At 41.6% G+C, this 19,703-nt stretch overlaps 1 protein-coding gene and 1 pseudogene across 5 annotated transcripts in view; one reads left to right on the top strand and one right to left on the bottom strand.

Annotated features, from left to right (window-relative positions):
* Positions 1–19,540, top strand: part of MND1 (meiotic nuclear divisions 1) — a 58,596-nt gene extending 39,056 nt beyond the window's left edge. For 2 of the 4 annotated variants that reach the window (XM_084769859.1, XM_084769860.1), the window contains exons 6-8: positions 1,325–1,439; positions 12,111–12,155; positions 19,296–19,540. In XM_084769859.1, coding sequence (XP_084625985.1) covers positions 1,325–1,439; positions 12,111–12,155; positions 19,296–19,402 — 267 coding nt within the window. In that variant the 3' untranslated portion in view covers positions 19,403–19,540. Of the gene's footprint in view, positions 1–1,324; positions 1,440–2,255; positions 2,712–12,110; positions 12,156–19,295 lie in introns of those variants that run through there. The other 2 variants (XM_084769862.1, XM_084769861.1) reach the window with 2 other exon arrangements.
* On the bottom strand, positions 658–1,123 carry LOC311590675 (large ribosomal subunit protein uL15-like; annotated as a pseudogene). Its single transcript has one exon. The product of its transcript is annotated as a large ribosomal subunit protein uL15-like (transcript).
* Positions 19,541–19,703: the final 163 nt, after the last annotated feature.

Raw genomic sequence — 19,703 nt, 5'->3', positions numbered from 1 at the left:
TTAGTTATTCAGTAGATATGAAAGGCACTCAAGATTTCAGAGGATGAGAATTAGGCTGATTTTACCATACATATGTGTGAGCACAGATACATATTAGTTTCCACACAGTGCTTGGCTCCAAGACTTTGTGGGATACTAAAATCTGGATGCACAAGTCCCTTTTTAAAAATAAGCTGAGCCAGTGAGTGCTCACCAGGTAGAGGCGCTTGCTGCCAAGCCTGACAGCCTAATTGATTCCCTAGGACCCTCAGGACGGAATGAAAGAACTGGCTCGTGCATTGTTCTCTGACCTCCATATAATGCATGCATTAAAATGTCAATTATATATGTCTATATATAATACATATATAAAATATATTTACATATAAATGTAATACATTTATATATTAATGGCATAGTAGTTGCATATATGCATACAGCTTGTATAATTATATTTTAAATAATCTCTAGATTACCTCTAATTCCTACTATAACAGAAATGCTCTGTAAACATTTGCTATGCTGAATCATTCAGAGGGCAGACTCTGTACATGTTTAGTACATTGAGGGAAACTTCTGTCATGTTTATTTAGTACAGGTGTATGCTTTTTTTTTTAAGTTGGTTTTTGTTGTTGTTTCCCTTTTTTTTTTTTTTTTTTTAATAAATGTTAACATTTAATTAACCTCCCCAGGTGGCTTTAAGCCACCAGGGCACAGACACCTCCAACACCCTTAGTCTTCTTTTCAGCTTTTCTGCTAAGGAATTTGGCCTTCACAATGACTGGCTGCTTAGGGAGCTTGCCCTTCCCCAGAACTTTGTAGTAACCTTACCGCACACCATCAGTGATGGGAGCAGCTCCAGTCTTGGTTTTTGCAGCATTGACTTGCGTCTGCTCACTGGCCAGTGTCCACAGCTTATCCAGTTGACAGCTGGGCAGAAGCTCTGGTTCCTCTTTAAGTGGTAACACCTTACACCAGCTTCCTCAAAGTCACATGGATGATACTTGTTGAAGTTGATCCTGTGGTGATGTGTGCTCCAGCATTCCCGTGGCCTCCAGGGTGCTTGTAGTCCTTACTGATGTGGCCATGACTGTGGCTTACGGGAGCCCCAGAGTTTCCTGGTCTTGCTCAGTCTGGATGGCATGGCAGCAGCAGAAGGGAAAGAGGGCTTTTTAAGTCTCTTTGATCTATGGATGATTGAATCTGCAGATGTGGAACCCATGGGTACCAAGACCTGACTATATACATATACCACGTCAAAGACATAAGTGTTTATGAAATGTATTACTTCATTATAAATGATATTTTATTTGGCCTGACTGTACATAAAATCTTTTACATCCAGGAAGAACGAGCCATGCTTGCAAAAGAACTTTCTTCATTTCGGGACCAAAGGGAACAACTTAAGGCAGAAGTGGAAAAATACAGAGACTGTGACCCACAAGTTGTGGAAGAGATACGTAAGTTTATATCACAACTTGAACATCTTCAATTTGGTAACAGACTCTGCATATCTAGTTGCCTAGAAACCCTCCTTCCCGCCTGTGAGAAGAGGGCCCCCTTTAAGCCTGCAGCGGTGCTGCATGCTCAGCGCTGCCTGGTCTAACAGAGAGGCACTGCCTCACAATTTCTACTGAGGAGACTCAGTCCAGCCTTGAGTGGTCACAGCTCTGACACTGAAAGCATTCAGAAGGAGGGAAGGTAAACTGGTAGGACAGACAGGTCAAGTGTGAGACAGTCAGGCAACTGAGAGGCCAGAGAAGGGGCAGTTTGCTCTAGGACACCTCCAGTCTACTGAAGAAATCTACCATTACTTCTGAGGGATGTATAAATACAAGTGCTTGCCTTAGGAGTATGCCAGCGATTTTCTTCCTAATTAGTGTGTGGAGGTCAGAGGGCAGCTTATAGCGGTTGGTTCTCCTCTTTCACCGCATGGACTCCGGGATTCTGACTCAGGTCGTCAAGCTTCTGGCAAGAACCTTTATCCACTGCGTCATCTTGCCTGCCCTTCTTCAATCTTAAAATAGGATCTTCAAAGCTTGCTATTATTCATGTATTTATAGAAACATACAATTAGAATGCTTACAGAACTTTTAAAATGCGTGTTATGAAGATAAAGCATTTAACTGTTTAGGAAAATATGTACCGTATAACTAATTCCATATTTTTCTGTTGTAGCTTACTTTTTTTCTTTTTAAAATAACATTTAATTATGCATAGATATTTTTCATACAGTGTATACTGAGTAATGTTTCTTTTCTCAAAACTTTTTCCAGATCCTCCACACATCCATACCACCCCAAACCAGGCTTTTCTTTATTGTATTATTAGAAAATAAATAGTTATCTACAAAAAAAGAAAAAGAAAGAAAGAAAGAAAAAGAAAATGAGATCAAACAAGCAATAATGAGACAAAAACAAAGAGAAGACAAGCAGTTGAAGCAGAGGAAGCTCATCCAGACACAGCCCACATTCACATCTGAGGAAGGCCCACCAATACACAAAGTGCAAAACCACAACACATGAGAAAAGACCTGCTGTGGTTTGTTTTTTTTTTAATGAACAGAGAAAATACTATGATATAAAATAAACCTCAATAATTATGATTGAGTTCGTTTGTGATAGTCAGCTACTGGTCGGAATGGAGCCTGCTCTTTAGAGTAGTTTGTGTAGGCTGTGAGTATAAATATATATGTAAAAAAAATTAATAAAAAGAAAAAAAAACATACTCTGATGCAACAGTGGTGCCAACATGTAGGTGTAACTAACAACTATTTGATTGCATTTAAGGCCCACTGGATTATATGGAACCTATGCCTACCACTGCTGTTAGCTAAGCACTTGAAACTAGGTATGACATGGGACCTCAGGGAAAACCAAATGCTTTAGGAGAATAGCAACAAAATATTTCCTAATGACATTCTGCTATGGAGTCTTGCTTAACTATCATCAGAGAAATTTCTTAAGATTTTATTTATTTATTATGTATACAGTGCTCTGCCTGCATGTTCACTTACATAGAAGAGGGCACCAGATCTCATTATAGATGGTTGTGAGCCACCATGTGCTTGCTGGGAATTGAACTCAGGACCTCTGGAAGAGCAGTCAGTGAGTGTTCTTAACCTCTGAGCCATCTCTCCAGCCCAGAAATTTCTTTTTTTTTCTTTTCTTTCTTTTTTTAGAAATTTCTTACTATAGTATGTGGGAACAGAAATTTAGACCCACAGCTGCATCCATTGCAGAGAAGGAGAGGCCTTGGTACGCTCAGTTCTAAATGAAATGTCTCAATCAAATTCCTTTCCCATGGATCAGAAGAGGCTCAAACATGGCGAGAGCCAATGGAGATGAGTCAAACAAGGCCTGCTAGATACTACAGGACTGACGCCCATATGAACTCACAGTGGCTGTTACAGCATGCACATGGCCCGCACAGGCCTAAGCCAGATGGAGTGCTGAGAGGGAAGTGAACACATTCAGCAATCCCTGACCTTGAAGATATCTCCAACTGATCACCATTCCAAAATGGAGAATTTTCCCTAGAGTCTCATAGCTTACTTTTGTCTAAGGCAAACTTTATCAAGTGTGTCTTTTTTAAGATCTGACATTGTACATGACTGAGGCTTTGAGAAAACTGGTCCTTTAGAAGTAGCCTGAGTAGAGTTGGATTGCAATTAAAGTGGCCTAGCATGCGTGAGTGAGTGCGTGCGTGCGTGCGTGCGTGCGTGCATGAGTGTGTGTACTGTCATTTGAGAACATGGTCTCTCTAGCCCAGATAGCTTCAAGCTAGCAATCCCCTTGCCTCAGCCTCCAGCATGCAAGAATTACTTCAGCACGGCCAGGCTCACCTGCCCAATGAACCATCTGTGACCGTACAGTGGAGACCACAAAGCGGGAGATGTCACTGACTGGCTAAGAAGTATAGCTCGTAAAACAAAAGGAAATGAGCCAGCCAACAATCAAGTGCTGCCCTAAGGCAACAGTTGTGAAGGATCCCATGAGACTGCAGTCAGGAAGGAGCAGACCAAGTTAGAGCGTGTGAGGATCAGATTTGCATCCTGGAAAAACAGAAGCTCTTCAGGAACTGCTGGAAGGTGCAGCCTTGCTGGAGTTACCTGAGGGTGTGAGCCTGGGCAGGAAGTATACCTGGGAAGCTCTTTAGGCGCACCACACAGCTGGTGTTGAGCAGACGACCTTTCCCTTTCTAGAGAGGATGGCTAGCAGGCCTAGCTTCCTGCAGTAACCTCCTCCCTCGGCTCCTGCTGTGAGCATCTGTGTTCACTGGAGTTCCACTGGTGCTACAACCTCAGTTGAAGTAGCTAATTTTGTAGTGCTAGATTTAGCTAAGCACTTTGTCCTTCAGGATGGCGATGAAGAGCCTGTGGCACACATGGCTCCAAACACCGAATTTGTAGAGAATGGCTGTCTCAAAGAGCTCTACTGTCACCTCTTAGTGAAAATCTTTGTCTCTTGGGAGGCAGAGGCAGGCGGATCTCAGTGAGTTCAAGGCTAACTTGGTCTACAGAGATAGTGCCAGGACAGCCAGGGCTGCACAAAGAAACCCGATCTCGAAAAACCAAATATAAAATAAAATAAACTTAAAGAACAGCACCCAGGCCACACCTTTAATCCCAGCACTCAGGAGGCAGAGGCAGGTGGAGCGCTGTGAGTTCGAGGCCAGCCTGGTCTACAAAGTGAGTATTGGACAGCCAGTGCTACACAGAGAAACCCTGTCTTGGGGGAGGAAAAAAAAAAGTAAGAGCAGCACCCAGCAGCTGGTGTGCAGTAGTTCTGCCATTCTTCTCTGGAGAAGCATCACTTCTTTTCTTTGTATCCCATTCCTTTCTCTATTCAGGACCTGTAAGTCTTAGTATTAGCCCTCCTCAGTGAGGATTTAAGACTTACCGCTTTGTGGCAGCAGGCGTTTCCTTGGGCAGGTGACCCTGGCTGTCATCTAAACATCACTTGCACACCATGAGACTCAAGATTGAAAACAGCAAACTATTGCCAAGTAACTTAGCATGTCCCCAAACAAGCTCAGGAATACTTACAAAAATCCAAAATCACCTAGCAAAAAAAATGTATGTTTGGAGTGCAGGCTAATATTGCTAGTTGTGCAGAGACTAGGAAAATGTCCTACAGAGTTAACAGAATAGCGTGCTGGTCAGTGCTGAGGCAGAGGCCAGAGGCGGCAGGGCAGGAGATGATAATGGCTCCAGTGTCTGTAAGTTGGAGCTAAAGAGGCAATATGGAAGATATGAAAGGACGTAAGTCAAATTTCTTGACTGTATCTGATGTGGTAATTGCACTGGGTTGGGTTAATAGCGGATTACTTTTTGCCAAAGAACAGATTAGTATATTTGAAGACATAGCAAAGAGAAAAGTTAAATATTAAACTGGCGTACATGAGCTGAGGGCAACTTAGCCTAATGTGTGTAATTGGACTCAGAAAGGAGGAGAGTCCACCAGGAAAATATCTGTAAAAATAAACACTGTTTTTAAATTCTTTGCAAGCAGATTGTACTCTGGTTCGTGCCCCGCCTCCTATCCACATGTACTAGATGCAGTTAATCTTCATGACATTTTTTTTTTAATGAAAACTACAAATTCCACAGATCTAAGAAACTTAAAATTGTTAGTAGCAGATATCAGAAATGTCCTCACCAATAAATTTAAATAATTTTACTAGGTTCTAACCTCTAACCACAAATGTTAATGTGCTTTTTTATAATAGAAGATTTTCATAGGATTTCAGCTATCAAGTTAGTCAGAAAGAATTGGATTAAAGGATTACATGGTTTATAAATTGATTTTAATAGGATTTAGGTCTTAACAGCATAGCTCACACACCCACCTTAAAACACTCAGGCTTATCCAAGCTGTCCTCGATTTGTGTGGGACACAAGTTTCTGTTAATAGTTCATATAGATATGCCTAATATTAATTTATTTTTAAATAGTGCCTGCAGGAAATATTTGTACTCATTCTTCCAGTAGGATAATTGATATCATTAACAAATTTAATTGTAAACAACTAGGAAAGTGAGAAGTCAAAGCAATAGTTTTTTTAAAAAAAATAATACTATTTTAGCCACTTTAACCATTATTTGAACAAGACTAGGTAAAACTAATGGTAGCAACTAAATGTCCACAAAAATACTTGCGAGTAAGCCAGGTGTGCTGGCACATGCCTATAGTCCCGGCTGTCTGGGAGGCTGAGGCACAAAGACTGAAAGTTCAAGGCCAGCCTAGGCAACTGAAACCCTGCTTTTTGTTTCCCAAGTGCTGGGCCTGTGCCACTACCACCTGGATGCCACATTATATTTTAAAGGCCCAGTTTTGCATTAAAAAATTATAAGACATGCAAAAAAACGAAGAGAGTGTACCTCACAAGCTACAGTTGAAGTATTCAATAGAAACTGTCCTGAGGAAGCACTGTCAGGCTTCGTAGACACAAAGTTTAGTGAGCTGTTCTAAACATGTTCGTAAAGGAGACCTGTCTAAAAAAAACAGAGGAAGGCCTAAGGATAGCTCACAAAGGCGATAATATTATTGAAGAGACAGAAGTCATAACACAAGCCCAAGTAGAGACTCTGCAGTTTAAAACTGCAGCAACTGAAATGAATCAGTCAGAGTGGTTACAGGAAGGTGTGAGCTAACTGAAGAAAGTCGACAGAGTGGAAGGTAGTTCAGTAGAAATCTTCTGTTCTTAGGGAGGGGAAGAACCAACAACGAGGAAACATTTCCAGATTCCAAGACCTGTAGGCCATTATCATCAAATTGCCCTAATTAAGGGCAATTTTGAAAGTAGCAAGAAAGAAACAAGTCATCACAATCAGCAATCTCCACCAAAACTGGCCACTAATTTCTATTTAGAAAATAGAAAGGCTGGAAGCATTGGAGGAAGAGGTATTCAAAATACTGAAGGAAAGCTGTCAATCAGGATATACTGAGGGAAAGCTGTCAATCAGGATATACTGAGGGAAAGCTGTCAATCAGGATATACTGAGGGAAAGCTGCCAATCAGGATACACTGAGGGAAAGCTGTCAATCAGGATACACTGAGGGAAAGCTGTCAATCAGGATATACTGAGGGAAAGCTGTCAATCAGGATATACTGAGGGAAAGCTGTCAATCAGGATATTCTGAGGGAAAGCTGTCAATCAGGATATACTGAGGGAAAGCTGCCAATCAGGATATACTGAGGGAAAGCTGTCAATCAGGATATACTGAGGGAAAGCTGCCAATCAGGATACACTGAGGGAAAGCTGTCAATCAGGATTTCTATATCTAGGCACAGTTCCTTCAGCTACAACAGGCAAAGTAAGACATTTGAAGTGAACAACCATTCGCTTGTAACTAATAGACATACTTAGTACTTAGGGGGTTCTTCAGACTGAGGTAAAAATAACCTTGGGACCTCATTTGGTCCATGTGAAGAAATACATCTTAACTAACAGGGAAGGCTGCTAGTTAAGAAAACAGACAATATACATATATTTTCTATATTAGCCTTTCTATCTGATTTACGAGACAGCCATGTAAAGTAGCAATGTCTGTAAATAACCACATAATTGCTGTGGAAGTAGTAGCAGAACTGATGAAAACGGTGTTTTATAGCAGGAAAGATTTTGTATGGAGATAAAGTTGATACTTATCTGAACTAGATTGTTACAAACTACAAAGACATTAGTGGAAATTCTTAGGATAGTCTCCAAAAGATAGCAAAACCACCCTAAGTACAGGTACAAGAAGCAGCAGGGGCGGGTGGGGTTAAATTTCTTTTGTAGAGTATTTTGCTAGCATGTGAAAACTCCAGCTTCCTCCCTCTCTCCCTCCCTTCCTCCCTCCCTCCCTCCCTTCCTTTTTCAAGACAGGGTTTGTCTTTGTATCCCTGGTAGTTCTGGAACTCTCTCTGTAGACCAGGCTGGCCTTGAACTCACAGAGATCCCCCTGCTTCTGATGAGATTGAAGGTATTTGCCACCACTGTTTGGCTACCCTGAATTTTATTCTCAGCTTTTTTTTTTCTAAAATAGTTAATTTTTCTTCTGATTCTATTTTTTAATTTTAATTTTATTAATTTATTCAGATTACAACTAAATTGTTATCCCATCACTTGTATCCTCCGATTCCTCCTTCCCTCATGCTTTCACCCTATTCCCCTCCCCTAGGTCTGTGACCGAGGGGGACATCCTCCCTCACTATATGGTCATAGGCTATCAAGTCTCATCTTGGTAGCCTGCTTATTTTTTCTCTGAGTGGCACCAGGCCTCCCCACCAAGGGGAGGTGGTCAAATATGGGGCACCAGAGTTCATGTCAGAGTCAGTCCCCGCTCTCCACAGAGCTGTGGAGTCAGCTTTTCTTACTACTTTAGAGTGCAGAAATTTGAGAAATGGAGGGAGAGAGATAGGAAAACTGTGTTTTCCACAGTGTCAGTACAGATCAAATGACCTATGAACAAAGCTATTAGAAGGGTAAGATGGGTCCTGAAAACTATAAAACATTGTTGAAACAAAATAAAGAATTCAATAAATGGAAAGACATCCAGGTTTGTGGGGTAAAAGCCTTAACATTGTTAAAGTGAAAACACTCCAGACATTGATCTGCATAATCAGCGAAGAATCCAGCAAAGTTCTACCTGCTTATTTTTCAGAACAGACTGATAAGATTAGTCTTTAAGGGGCCTGGAGAGATGGCTCAGCGGTTAAGAGCACTGACTGCTCTTCCAGAGGTCCTGAGTTCAATTCCCAGCAACCACATGGTGGCTCCCAACCATCTATAATGTGATCTGATGCATACTGTATACATAATAAAATAAATCTTTAAAAAAAAAAAAAAAGATTAGTCTTTAAGATCATACAGAACTGGAAGAGACCCAAAATAAACAATATATTAGTTAAATATTGAAGGCTAGGGGCTAGAGAGGTGGCGCCGAGGTTAAGAGCATTGGCTGTTCTTCCAGAGGTCCTGAGTTCAATTCCCAGCAACCACGTGGTGGCTCACAACCATCTGTAATGTGGTCTGATGCCCTTTTCTTGCCTGCAGGTGTACATGAAGGCAGAGCAATGTACACATAATAAGTAAATAAATCTTAAATATTGAAGACTAGTTTTCTTTGGGTTTTTTTGTTTTTTTTTTTTGGTTTTTCGAGACAGGGTTTCTCTATGTAGCCTTGAATGTCCTGGACTTGCTTTTTAGACCAGGCTGGTCTCGAACTCACAGCAATCCACTTGCCCCTGCCTCCTGAGTGCTGGGATTAAAGGCGTGTGCCGCCGCCGCCGCCGCCACCACCACCTCGCCCAAGACTAATTTTCTTAATTCCAAAATTTAGTACAAATATCTAGCAGTCGCGGTGGTGTGCTGTTGGGTCAGGAGAGACATAGGTTAATGAAATGGAACTAGGAGTCCAGAAGTTCACGGTTGGTTGTAGTCAGGATTAAGAAAGAAATCTTGTAATGCTTTTGGGCACACATGGATCTGCACATGCAATAAATTCAGCTGGACCCCACTGCATACTGTAGCAACAATCGAATGGTTCAGAGACCTAAGTGTAAGGGCTCAGGCTTTAATCCTCTCAAAAGGAAGCATGGGCATGTATTTTTCTTTTTTTGGATTAGCGATCAAGTATGACAGTATGACAAAAAAAAATACTGGAATTTTATCAAAACTGAAAACTTTTTTCAAATATCAAGATTGTAGAAAGATACATCATGAGAAAAATGTTTGCAAACCTTCTACTTGACAAATAGGCAGTATCTAAAACATATAAAGAACTTTTTAAAAAAGTTTTTTCAAGATAGGGTTTCTCTGTGTAGCCTTGGCTGTCCTAGATTCCCTTTGTAGCCCAAGCTGGCCTTGAACTCACAGAGATCCTCCTGCCTCTGTCTCCAGAGTGCTGGGATTAAAGGCGTGCGACACCACGCCTGGCCCCTATTTTTAATTTTATGTTTATGGGTGCTCTGCCTGTGCACCATGTAACTGTGGTGACCATGGAAGCCAGAAGATGGCATCGCATTCCCTGGGACTAGAGTTATAATTGGTTGTGAGCTGACAAGCAAGCGTCCACATCTTCTGAGAGAGCAGTCGCTGCTCTTAACCACTGAGACATCCCTTCAGCCCCAGATGACTACATTTTTTTTTTTTTAAGATAACAAGTGTTGGTGAGGTTGTGGAGAAGTTGGAATCCTTGTGTAGCTGGTAGAGTTACAAAGTGGTACAGCTACATTAAAAAGTAGAGGCCAGGGATGGTGGCGAACACTTAGGATTCTATCATTTGGGAGGCAGGTTTGAGATCAGCCTGACCTGTATAGTTACTTCCAGGTGAGCGAGGAACTTAGGGTAAGACCCTGTCTCAAAGAAATAACCCCACCCTCACCCCCCCAAATTAACCATTCTTCACAATAGGAAGTACAAGTCAGCAATTATGTCTCTTAAACCCAAGAGAATTGTTTAAGAATCAGATTTATTGAGCATAATAATATGTACAATAAAATTCTTACCACTAAACTCTTTGATCATTTTGATATGGTACATTGTTTGAGAAACATCTCATTTAAACCTGTACTTTAGACACTGGCAAGGTGTCTTAGAGGATACAAACGCTTGCCACCAGCTCTGACAACCTGGTGGAAGGAGCCAGCTGCTTCCTGCAAGGTGTCCTCTGCCCTCACACCTGTGCTGTGGCACCCCCCCCACACACACACAAACAAATAAATGTATAAAATACGCCTGTGCTTTAAAGAAGTGAGCACAACGGCGATGGACATTCAGAGAAGGGAAGTTGTTCCTGTTGTCTTTCTATTCTTTACCTAATGTAACTGCAAATAACCAAAATTTTCTTGAGCATTTGAGCAGGTTTTTAAGATACAGTGTTATACTGAGATTTTTCATGCTACTTTCTAATATATGTGTAATTTGTGATACATTGGTTCATACCTGTAGAGGTTTGGACTTACTGTTTTTAAATTATCTGTATTATTAGTAGGCCCTGCTAGCAATCAATTAAGACACAGACACTTGTTATATTTTAAAATAGCCTTAGTTAACCTGGGGCAGGGCAGACATTAATCCTCTAAACTACTTCTCGGAGTGGGGCAGGTATGGGATACCAGCCCCAGTTCCATGCCATCTGTTTCTAGTAACTTCTATCCAGCTACCTCCCACCCATAATCCCAAATACTTGCTAATGTTCTTCATCTGGGCCAAATCTTTCATCCATGCCAGCCACGTGCTTCTCCTCCATCTAACCCATGGCGGCCTTCCTCTCCTCCTCAGGTCTTTCTCCTTCCTCCTCATGGCAGTCTTTCTTCCTCTCCTCAGAATTCCTCTCTCTCTAAGCCCAGGGAATCTTAGCCATACCTCTATCTCCTCTGCCTTGGCCAGGTGGGATGCCTTTTTATTAATCAAAAGGTGGGTCACAGACACAGCAAGCAGTAATTAACATCAAAATACATCAGACCATCCTCCAACATCTCTCCTTTTCTGTCTAAATAAAGGCCATTTTGTGTGTGTGTGTGTGTGTGTGTGTGTGTGTGACACACACACACAGTAAGTACAATTATGAAAAACTATAAAAGCTAATAGGTAAGACTTACCTACATAATATTAAATCAAAAGGTATTTGGCAACCTTGCAGAAAATATTATCTATTCTATCTTGGTGAGTCTAAAGTTTTGAATTGAATCAATATCTATTAAGGCGTATATCTGTCAACCTGAAAGTATTTATCTAGACATAAAGGTGTCTTCTTAACTCCTAAACAACTAAGCTTAATTTTAAAACTAACTGGTCTTTAACCCCATCAGAGACTTGATAATGAATAAATTTAATTACCTGAGTAAACAGGAAGTGCAGGTTAGTAGCTTCCAAAATGAAAACATGACAGGGACAGTTTACTGCCTGAATAGACACCCAAAACTCTATAACGGTGGAGCACCATCTTTAGCCTTCTGGCCCAGTATATCTGACAGACCTATTTGTGAAGCAGGAACCATTGAGGACTTGCTTACTGTCTTGGCAGATGTTGGTCGTCAGCTCTGCCTGCATCCAATCTTGTCCGTTTCATCCCCCAACAGTTGGAGGTAGTTTTATATGTATAAATAACACTATAACATTTTATCTTTTTTTTTTTTCAGGTCAAGCAAATAAAGTAGCCAGAGAAGCGGCCAACCGATGGACGGGTAGGTACTGCAGTGGCACTAGTGGGCTATAGCAAGGGCTCCACAGTGGCGTACAGTTCAGTGGCTTCACACAGTTATGAAGCATCTTTATAAAAGCGTATTTCTGTGACACCAATAGTAGCTCCAAGCTTTTCCTAAGCTGAGCTACTGATCACTGAAGTTGCATATTAATGAAGGGCGTAGCTGAAGTTCCATGTTGGTTTGCTTTTCTTTGGCCCTGAGGCAAGTGTATCTGAAGCCTGCAGTTTCGTGTGTTTGAACTTATCCTCCTGTTGGAGTTTCCCGGAGCCCTGAAGGTTTGTCTTCTTGGTAGTAAATATAGCTAATATGTTTTGAGGGCTCTTTGCTGCTTTACCGTAACGAGTGTCTGGTGTTTCCTCACCTTATCTCTGTGATAATCCTCTGGGTAGATGTCATTACTGTCCCTCGGTTTGAAGAAGCAGCCAAGGCCCTAAGGAGTGCAGGGCCACACATGTATTGTGCAACAGGAATTAGGCCCCACTTTCTCACTCTCCTTTTTGAGCCTGCTTCCTTTTTCTGATCTACACCAAAGATATTCTACGAAGTAGGAGTCAGTGGGCCACTGTGGCCCCAGGTGTGGTGGCGTCTGGCCAACAAGTGTGCACGTGGGAGGCTGAGGCAGGAAGACCATGGTCAGCCTGGGCTGCACAGTGAGTGTCAAGGCTCACTCTCCCACAAATGCATTATGTATATCTTAAGTTTAGGAGAAAGTAATGATGGTTGTGATTTACGTACAAGGATGATTAATAATATTAAACCTGCCAGAAAGTGACACTGATGTTTCCCAGTATTTAATAATAAAATGGTGGTGACTGTGCTTCTCTAACTAATGATAGCCTACTTCTGCCCCCTCCACCCTCCTCCCCACTTCCCCACCACCCCTCCCATCCCCCGACCCCCCACCCCCATGTTCTAGTCAGTGTCTTTGTGCTCCCTGGAGGATATGCAGAGAGGGGAGAACTGTCAGGGCTGTCTCAGATTGGCCTCTGGGAGAGCAGGCATGTGTGCCAGGTTTTCTGCTGTTGGTCCAGGCCTGCATTTCACAGAAAAGTTAAATCTCATTTTCCTTTAACCTATTTTACATAAAACAAACAGGAAATATTAATGAAATTTTCTTTGGGTTTCTATAAAACCATTATCTGTCTGTCTGTCTATCTATGTCACACATCTATCTATCCTCTATCTATCTATCTATTTATCTATCTATCTATCTATTTATCTATCTATCTATCTATCATCACTGAGGTTTCCTAAACAAAATACTGCTTTAATAAAAAAACTGAAGAGAAAAAGAGCAGACATTGAGTCAGGTGAACTATAAGGTAAGTGAGAAATGCATTGTGAGGTATGGTGACACATGTCTGTAACCCCAGCATTCACTAGTTGGAGGCAAGGAGTTCAGGAGTTCAAGGCCAGTCTTGCCTATATAGTAAGTTCAAGTAGCCTAGGTCACTCACTAGTCTGCATAGGACCTTCTCTCCCAAAAATGCTAACAATAGTAACAATGATAACACATGAGACACATAGGCTTGAGAAATATAAAATGTTGAGTGTGAAAATGAAGCAAGTGGCCTTATGGATTCAAGATGAGATGGGTCAGGGGAGTAATGCCACCAAACTGAGGACTAACTCTGACCTCCACACATACACCATGACACCTTACCTTCTCCATAACATGCAACATTGTGTGTGTGAGTGTGTGTGTGTGTGTGTGTGTGTGTGTGTGTGTGTGTGTGTGTGTGTATGAATTTTCCTCCAGTAGTTTTCGAGGAAGCAGCACAGCAGACAGTAGGAAGAGCAGCTTTTGCGTGTGGCAGAGAGAAGCCACTCAGCGTCTCGTCTCATTTGCTCAGAGACCCTTTGAGCTTGTCTGAGCTTGTTCTTCATCTGGTCTGGGGATAATGCCTGCCTCTCATTTTGAGGGGATATGTACGCTCTTCAGCATGGTGTTTTACACATGTACTCCTCTTTCTCTTGTTCCTCAATTTACTGTAAATTCTAGTTGTTAAGTAAGATACTATACATTGCTTTCTAATTCATTATAAACTTCCAAACTATCATTTGAAAACTGTTAGAACTATTTTCCTTTTGTGGTTAGATGCAAAAACAAAACAAAACAAAACAAGCAATCCTGAGAGTTTGAAAATTTGTAGACTGTTTTGTTGTTGTTGGAGTTTTTCTGTTTTGGTTTGTTTTGATTTTGTTTTTATGAGAGGATTTCTTTGTGTAGCTCCAGCTGTCTTGGAACTCACTTAGTAAACCAGGCTGACTTCCAGCTCGGAGCTCTGCCTGCCTCTGCCTCCTGGGGGCTGGAAGGGCTGTTTTGTTGATAATAGAATTAACTATTCAGAGCTGTATTTCCCAGGCTCTGGCTGTGGCCCAGCTAGCATACTGCTCAGGATATATAGAGTAGAGTTGGTTCTCAGTACCAAATAAAACTCTTGCGTGGTAGAGAACACCTCCAAGCCCAGCCCTCTGGAGGTAAAGATAGGAAGGTTAGAGGTTCAAGGTCATCTTACACTATACACTCCATCCCATGTCAGCCTGGGCTAATGACCCTGTTTCAGAAATATTCCCACTGAAGGCTGCAGCTTACTCTTTTATATAAATGTGTTAGGAAAAGATGAAGATAAGAGATAAAGTGAATTATACTTGAGAAAACTCCCTGATTTCAAAATGTTATTTATAGGAAAATATTATCATATTTTTAAGTATCAATTAAAGTCTGGTTTCTTTTTATCCAACAGTGTCCTTGACATGGATCTAGAACTAAGACTCTCCCGACTAGCAAGATGGCTCAGTAGTTAAGAGCCCTTACTGCTCTTACAGAGGACTCAGTTTTAGTTCCCAGCACTTACACAGACATTCATAAACCCCTACAGCACAATTCCAAAGTATCCAACCCCCTGTCCTGGCCTCCAGCAGCTCCTGCTTGCTTCTGGTATAAATATATGCATGCAAGCGCAGACACATATACATAATACATACATTTTGTTTTATTTTGTTTTTTGCCACAGAGTTTCTTGGTGTAGCACTGGCTGTCCTTGAACTCACTCTGTAGACCAGGCTGGCCTTGAACTTAGAAATCTGCCTGCCTCTGCCTTCCCAGTACTGGAATTAAGGGTATGTGCCACCACTGCCCAGCTAAAAACAGAGTTTTTAAATCTTATTTTATTTTATTTTTTAAGATTTTTATTGGGAGTGCTGTGTGTGGATTCTGAAATAAAAGTCACATAGTTGGCTAAATACAGAGTGACCTGCAGCTCAAAGAGCCATCTACCCTGCACTGGGACAGGTCTATCTTCTGGCAGTGGGGAAAAAACCTTGGTAAATGCTGAAAACATATTTTTTAAAAATATAATGTATTCTGATTATGGTCTGCTCCCCCAACTCCACCCAGATCGTCCCTACTTCCTCACCCACCCAAATCCATATTCTTTCTTTTCTCTCTCATTAGGATGCATAGAAACACCCTAAAAAACAAAATAAAATAAAATGACATAAAATAAAAACAAACCAGAATAGGACAAAACAAACAAACAGAAGAAAAAGAGCCAAAGACATGCCTGTAACCCCAGCACTCAGGGAGGCAGAGGCAGAGGATCTTTGTGAGTTTGAGGCCAGCCTGTTCTACAGAGTGAGTCCAGGACAGTCAAGACTACACAAAAAAAACCCCGTCTTCGGGCAGGGGAAGGGGGGTGAGGGGAAGGAAGAGCCAAAGAAAAAAATTCAAACACATAGGCATAGAAATGCATTCACACAGACGTCCAATAGAAACAAAACCAGAAACCAAAATCTGTAATAATTTTAAAAATAATACCTATTGCCTAACAATTGCTTACTCTTTTGTTTAAGTAATTTATTCAGATTATATCCCAATTGTTATCCCCTCACTTGTATCTTCCCATTCTCCCCCAACCCCCACTTTCACCCTATTCCCCTCCCCTAGGTCTGTGACAGAAGGGGACCTCCTCCCCCACCATATGATCATAGCCTATCAGGTCTCATCCTGGTAGCCTGCTTCCCTTTCCTCTGAGTGCCACTAGGCCTCCCCACCAAGGGGAAGTGGTCAAATAGGGGGCACCACAGTTCACGTCAGAGTCAGTCCCCGTTCTCTACACAACTGTGGAGAATGCGCTGTCCACTGGTAGCTCTGAATAGGGGGTCTAGGTCTACTGCATGCATTGTTCTTGGTTGGCACAGTAGTTTGTGTAGGCCCCCTGCATCTAGATCCACCAGCCTTGATGATCTTCCTGTAGGGTTCCAGGACCCTCTGGGGCCTTCTATTTCCCCATTCTTCCATATATCTCTCACTTAGAGTCCCAATAGCAAGTCTCAGTATCTGTCCCTAATCCCCCACTGAGTGAAGACTCTCAGAGGACATCCATGGTGGGCTAGCGTCCAGTTATAAGTGAGTATACACCATGTGTGTCTTTCTGGGTCTGGGTTAACTTGCCCAGGATGATCATTTCTACTTCCATCCATTTGCCTGAAAATTTCAAGATATCCTTGTTTTTAGTAGCTGAGTAGTATTCCATAGTGTAAATGTACCACAGTTTCTTTACCCATTCTTTGACTGTGGGCCCTGTTGTTTCCGGGATCTGGCTATTACGAATAAGGCTGCTATGTACATAGTTGAGCATTGCCTAATAATTTAACATTTCAATTTATAGAATGAGAGATTGCCCAAGGTTTTAAATATGGACCAACTGTCTCTTATTAATCTTTTGTGACACTTTACATCTTATTTAACAAATTACATCATAATAAATTCAAGTAGTAGAGATATAGTTTTCTGTGCTAGGAGTCAAAAGTCATTTTAGTGACAAAATTTTGCCCATCTTATTCCTATGTTGACAGTGAGTGTGAAACCGTATGAATTGACAGGAATTCTGTAAGTCTTATGATTGTTTCTTTTAAAAGAATAGTCTCTGTCCATTTATAAAGTTATGCACAATAGGAAAATTACATGAGGGGGAATGCATTGTCAGGATTATATATGGCACTGTCTTAAGAAGGCCGAAGGAAGGCTGGACCATAGGCATTGCAGTGTGGCTTTGTTGGTGCTTTTGTCTTTGGATGTTTTCTTGTCCTTAATGTGAACCAGGAGCTCTTTCTTCAGAGCTGCTGAATAACTTGCTTAGGTGCCCATTGTTTCCTTCCCTGACCCAGAGTCACAGCCTTGTCCCACAAGCCACCTCTAGTGTGTGTATGTCCGTGTTTCCTGGAAGTCCTTCCACATCCGTGGGGCCTGTCCTGGAAGGCATGTGATACTGAGTCTTTTTTCTCTGATAAACACACACTTTAGAATTGTTTGGAACTGTTATGATGTTTCTTCTGTGCCATCTTAAGCACACATTCTCCACATTCGGTAGTATCTGTGTACACTGACGTGTGTCGTCTGCCTCACCTCTGTACGTGCTCAGCCATAACTGGCCAGGCTTCGCTGGCTGCATACACAGATAAACCAAACACAACCCAGCATGTCCTGGAGGGCCTCATGTTGTGTCTTAGTATTCCCACATTATGAAAATATGTATTCACATTAGGTTGCTATGAGAATAGAGTTATTTAAATATTTGTTGGCTTTCTATAACACGTTCATATAAAAAAGTGTTATTTTGTTAGCATTATTGATTTTTTAAAAAAGCTTCATTTTATATATATATATTTTTTAAAATATTTTATTAGTTTATTCTTATTACATCTCAATTGTTATCCCTTGTATCCCATTCCTCCCTCCCTCCTGCTTTCCCCCTACTCCCCTCCCCTGTGACTGTGACTGAGGGGGACCTCTTCCCCCTGTATATTCTCATAGGATATCAAGTCTCTTCTTGGTAGCCTGCTATCCTTCCTCTGAGTGCCACCAGGCCTCCCCATCCAGGAGACATGGTCAAATATGGGGCACCAGAATCATTATGTATTTTTTTAAAATTTAACCAGACAAAGACTGCACTGCTCAGGGCTCTTCTCTCCAGCTACAGCACGGTTTGTTCCACTTGAGTTCCAAGTTTATATTCATTTAATTCTTGGAATTGCACTTCCATGGCCGTAGCCTGTGGAAGAAAGCTCCAGCCTCAGGTGTTGATTTGCAGGACGGCAGACAATATACTACACAGTAGTTTCAACAGCTAAAATGACCATTCTCACTAATCTGAAGGCCTAGGTCCTGTTTCCTCTGAGGCCACTCCGCCTTGCACATGGCTGCCTCGTGCTAAGTCCTCCCATCTTCTTCCTCTGCCATCTCCGGTCTCTCATTGTCTCTAAGTCATAAAGACGCCAATCAGATTTGGTTAGAGTCTACCTTAATGGCCTACTTTTAACTCAGTCATCTTTTTAACGGTTCTGTCTCCAGAGCATTCCCAGGTAGTGGGTTAGTGGCTAGGAGGAGTAACACATGATGTAGCCCCAGCACTCAGGAACAGCTTGTTTTAATCTTTTACTCATTGTTTTTGCTACTAATGCAGTGTACTCTGACAGACTTGGAAAATGTGTGCCATTGTTCTTGTGTTTGTGGAAAGCATTTAATTATAAATATATACTACATGAGAAATACGTAGAATTGAGGTTGGGGAAGGCCATCATCCTGCACAGGGTCATCCTGCATCCCTTGCTGCCAAGCACTGATGCTGAGGAACACGACTTGATCTCCCTTTTGTTCCTGCCCTGGGATCCATCACTGGAAATCTTTTTATACAACTTGAGGTCCCCCCTTTGGGATAAATTCCTTTAAGTAGGTGCAACCCTTTTTTCAGTGCTACAATGCAAATTCCCTGTAGGGATGTCAAGGACACATCTGTTTCTGTGTTATTTTAAGAGCAGAGCCCTTTCTACCCCTCTCACCCAGTTCCTCAGGCTGACCTGAGTGTCTGGAAGCCATTACTCTGAGGGGAGGAAGGACAGAGGCCTGGGAGAAAGTGCTTCCTCTGAGAGCAAGAGCAGCTGGAATGCTGAGGGGTGAAGCCTGGCCCTTGGTGGAAATGTCTGTGCTGTTCCTCTTCGGCGCAGCGTTCTTAAGTAGCAGAGCACCTCTACTGGAAGCACAGCGAGAGGAAGGTGATAGAGTGTTTTATGATTGTCTTCTTGATTCTCAAAAACATTTTTATTTTTTTTTTATAGATAACATATTTGCAATAAAATCCTGGGCCAAAAGAAAATTTGGGTTTGAAGAAAGTAAGATTGATAAAAACTTTGGAATTCCAGAAGACTTTGACTACATAGACTAAAATGTTTGGTGGTGATAAAGGAGCTGTGAGCTTATGACTATGCCAAGTTTTAACCATCTAACTGATGGTACCAAATTACTATCTATCTGTTCACTGTTCACCATTCTACAATTTTAAATAAAGTGTAAAATAAAGATATTCTTTGCCCTTTTTTGGTAACTGTATTCCACAGTGCTCACTAAAAGCAGAGCAAGCAAAGCCACCCATCCCATTCAAGTCAGGTTACACAGGATTCTTCAAGAGCAAAGTCACAATATGATAGAATTGCTAAGTTCCATTCAAACACTACATACTGAATGTA

Source organism: Acomys minous, assembly GCF_964271855.1.
Source record: "Acomys minous genome assembly, chromosome: 19".
NCBI lineage: Eukaryota > Metazoa > Chordata > Mammalia > Rodentia > Muridae > Acomys > Acomys minous.
This window is presented reverse-complemented; position numbering and strand designations above follow the sequence as displayed.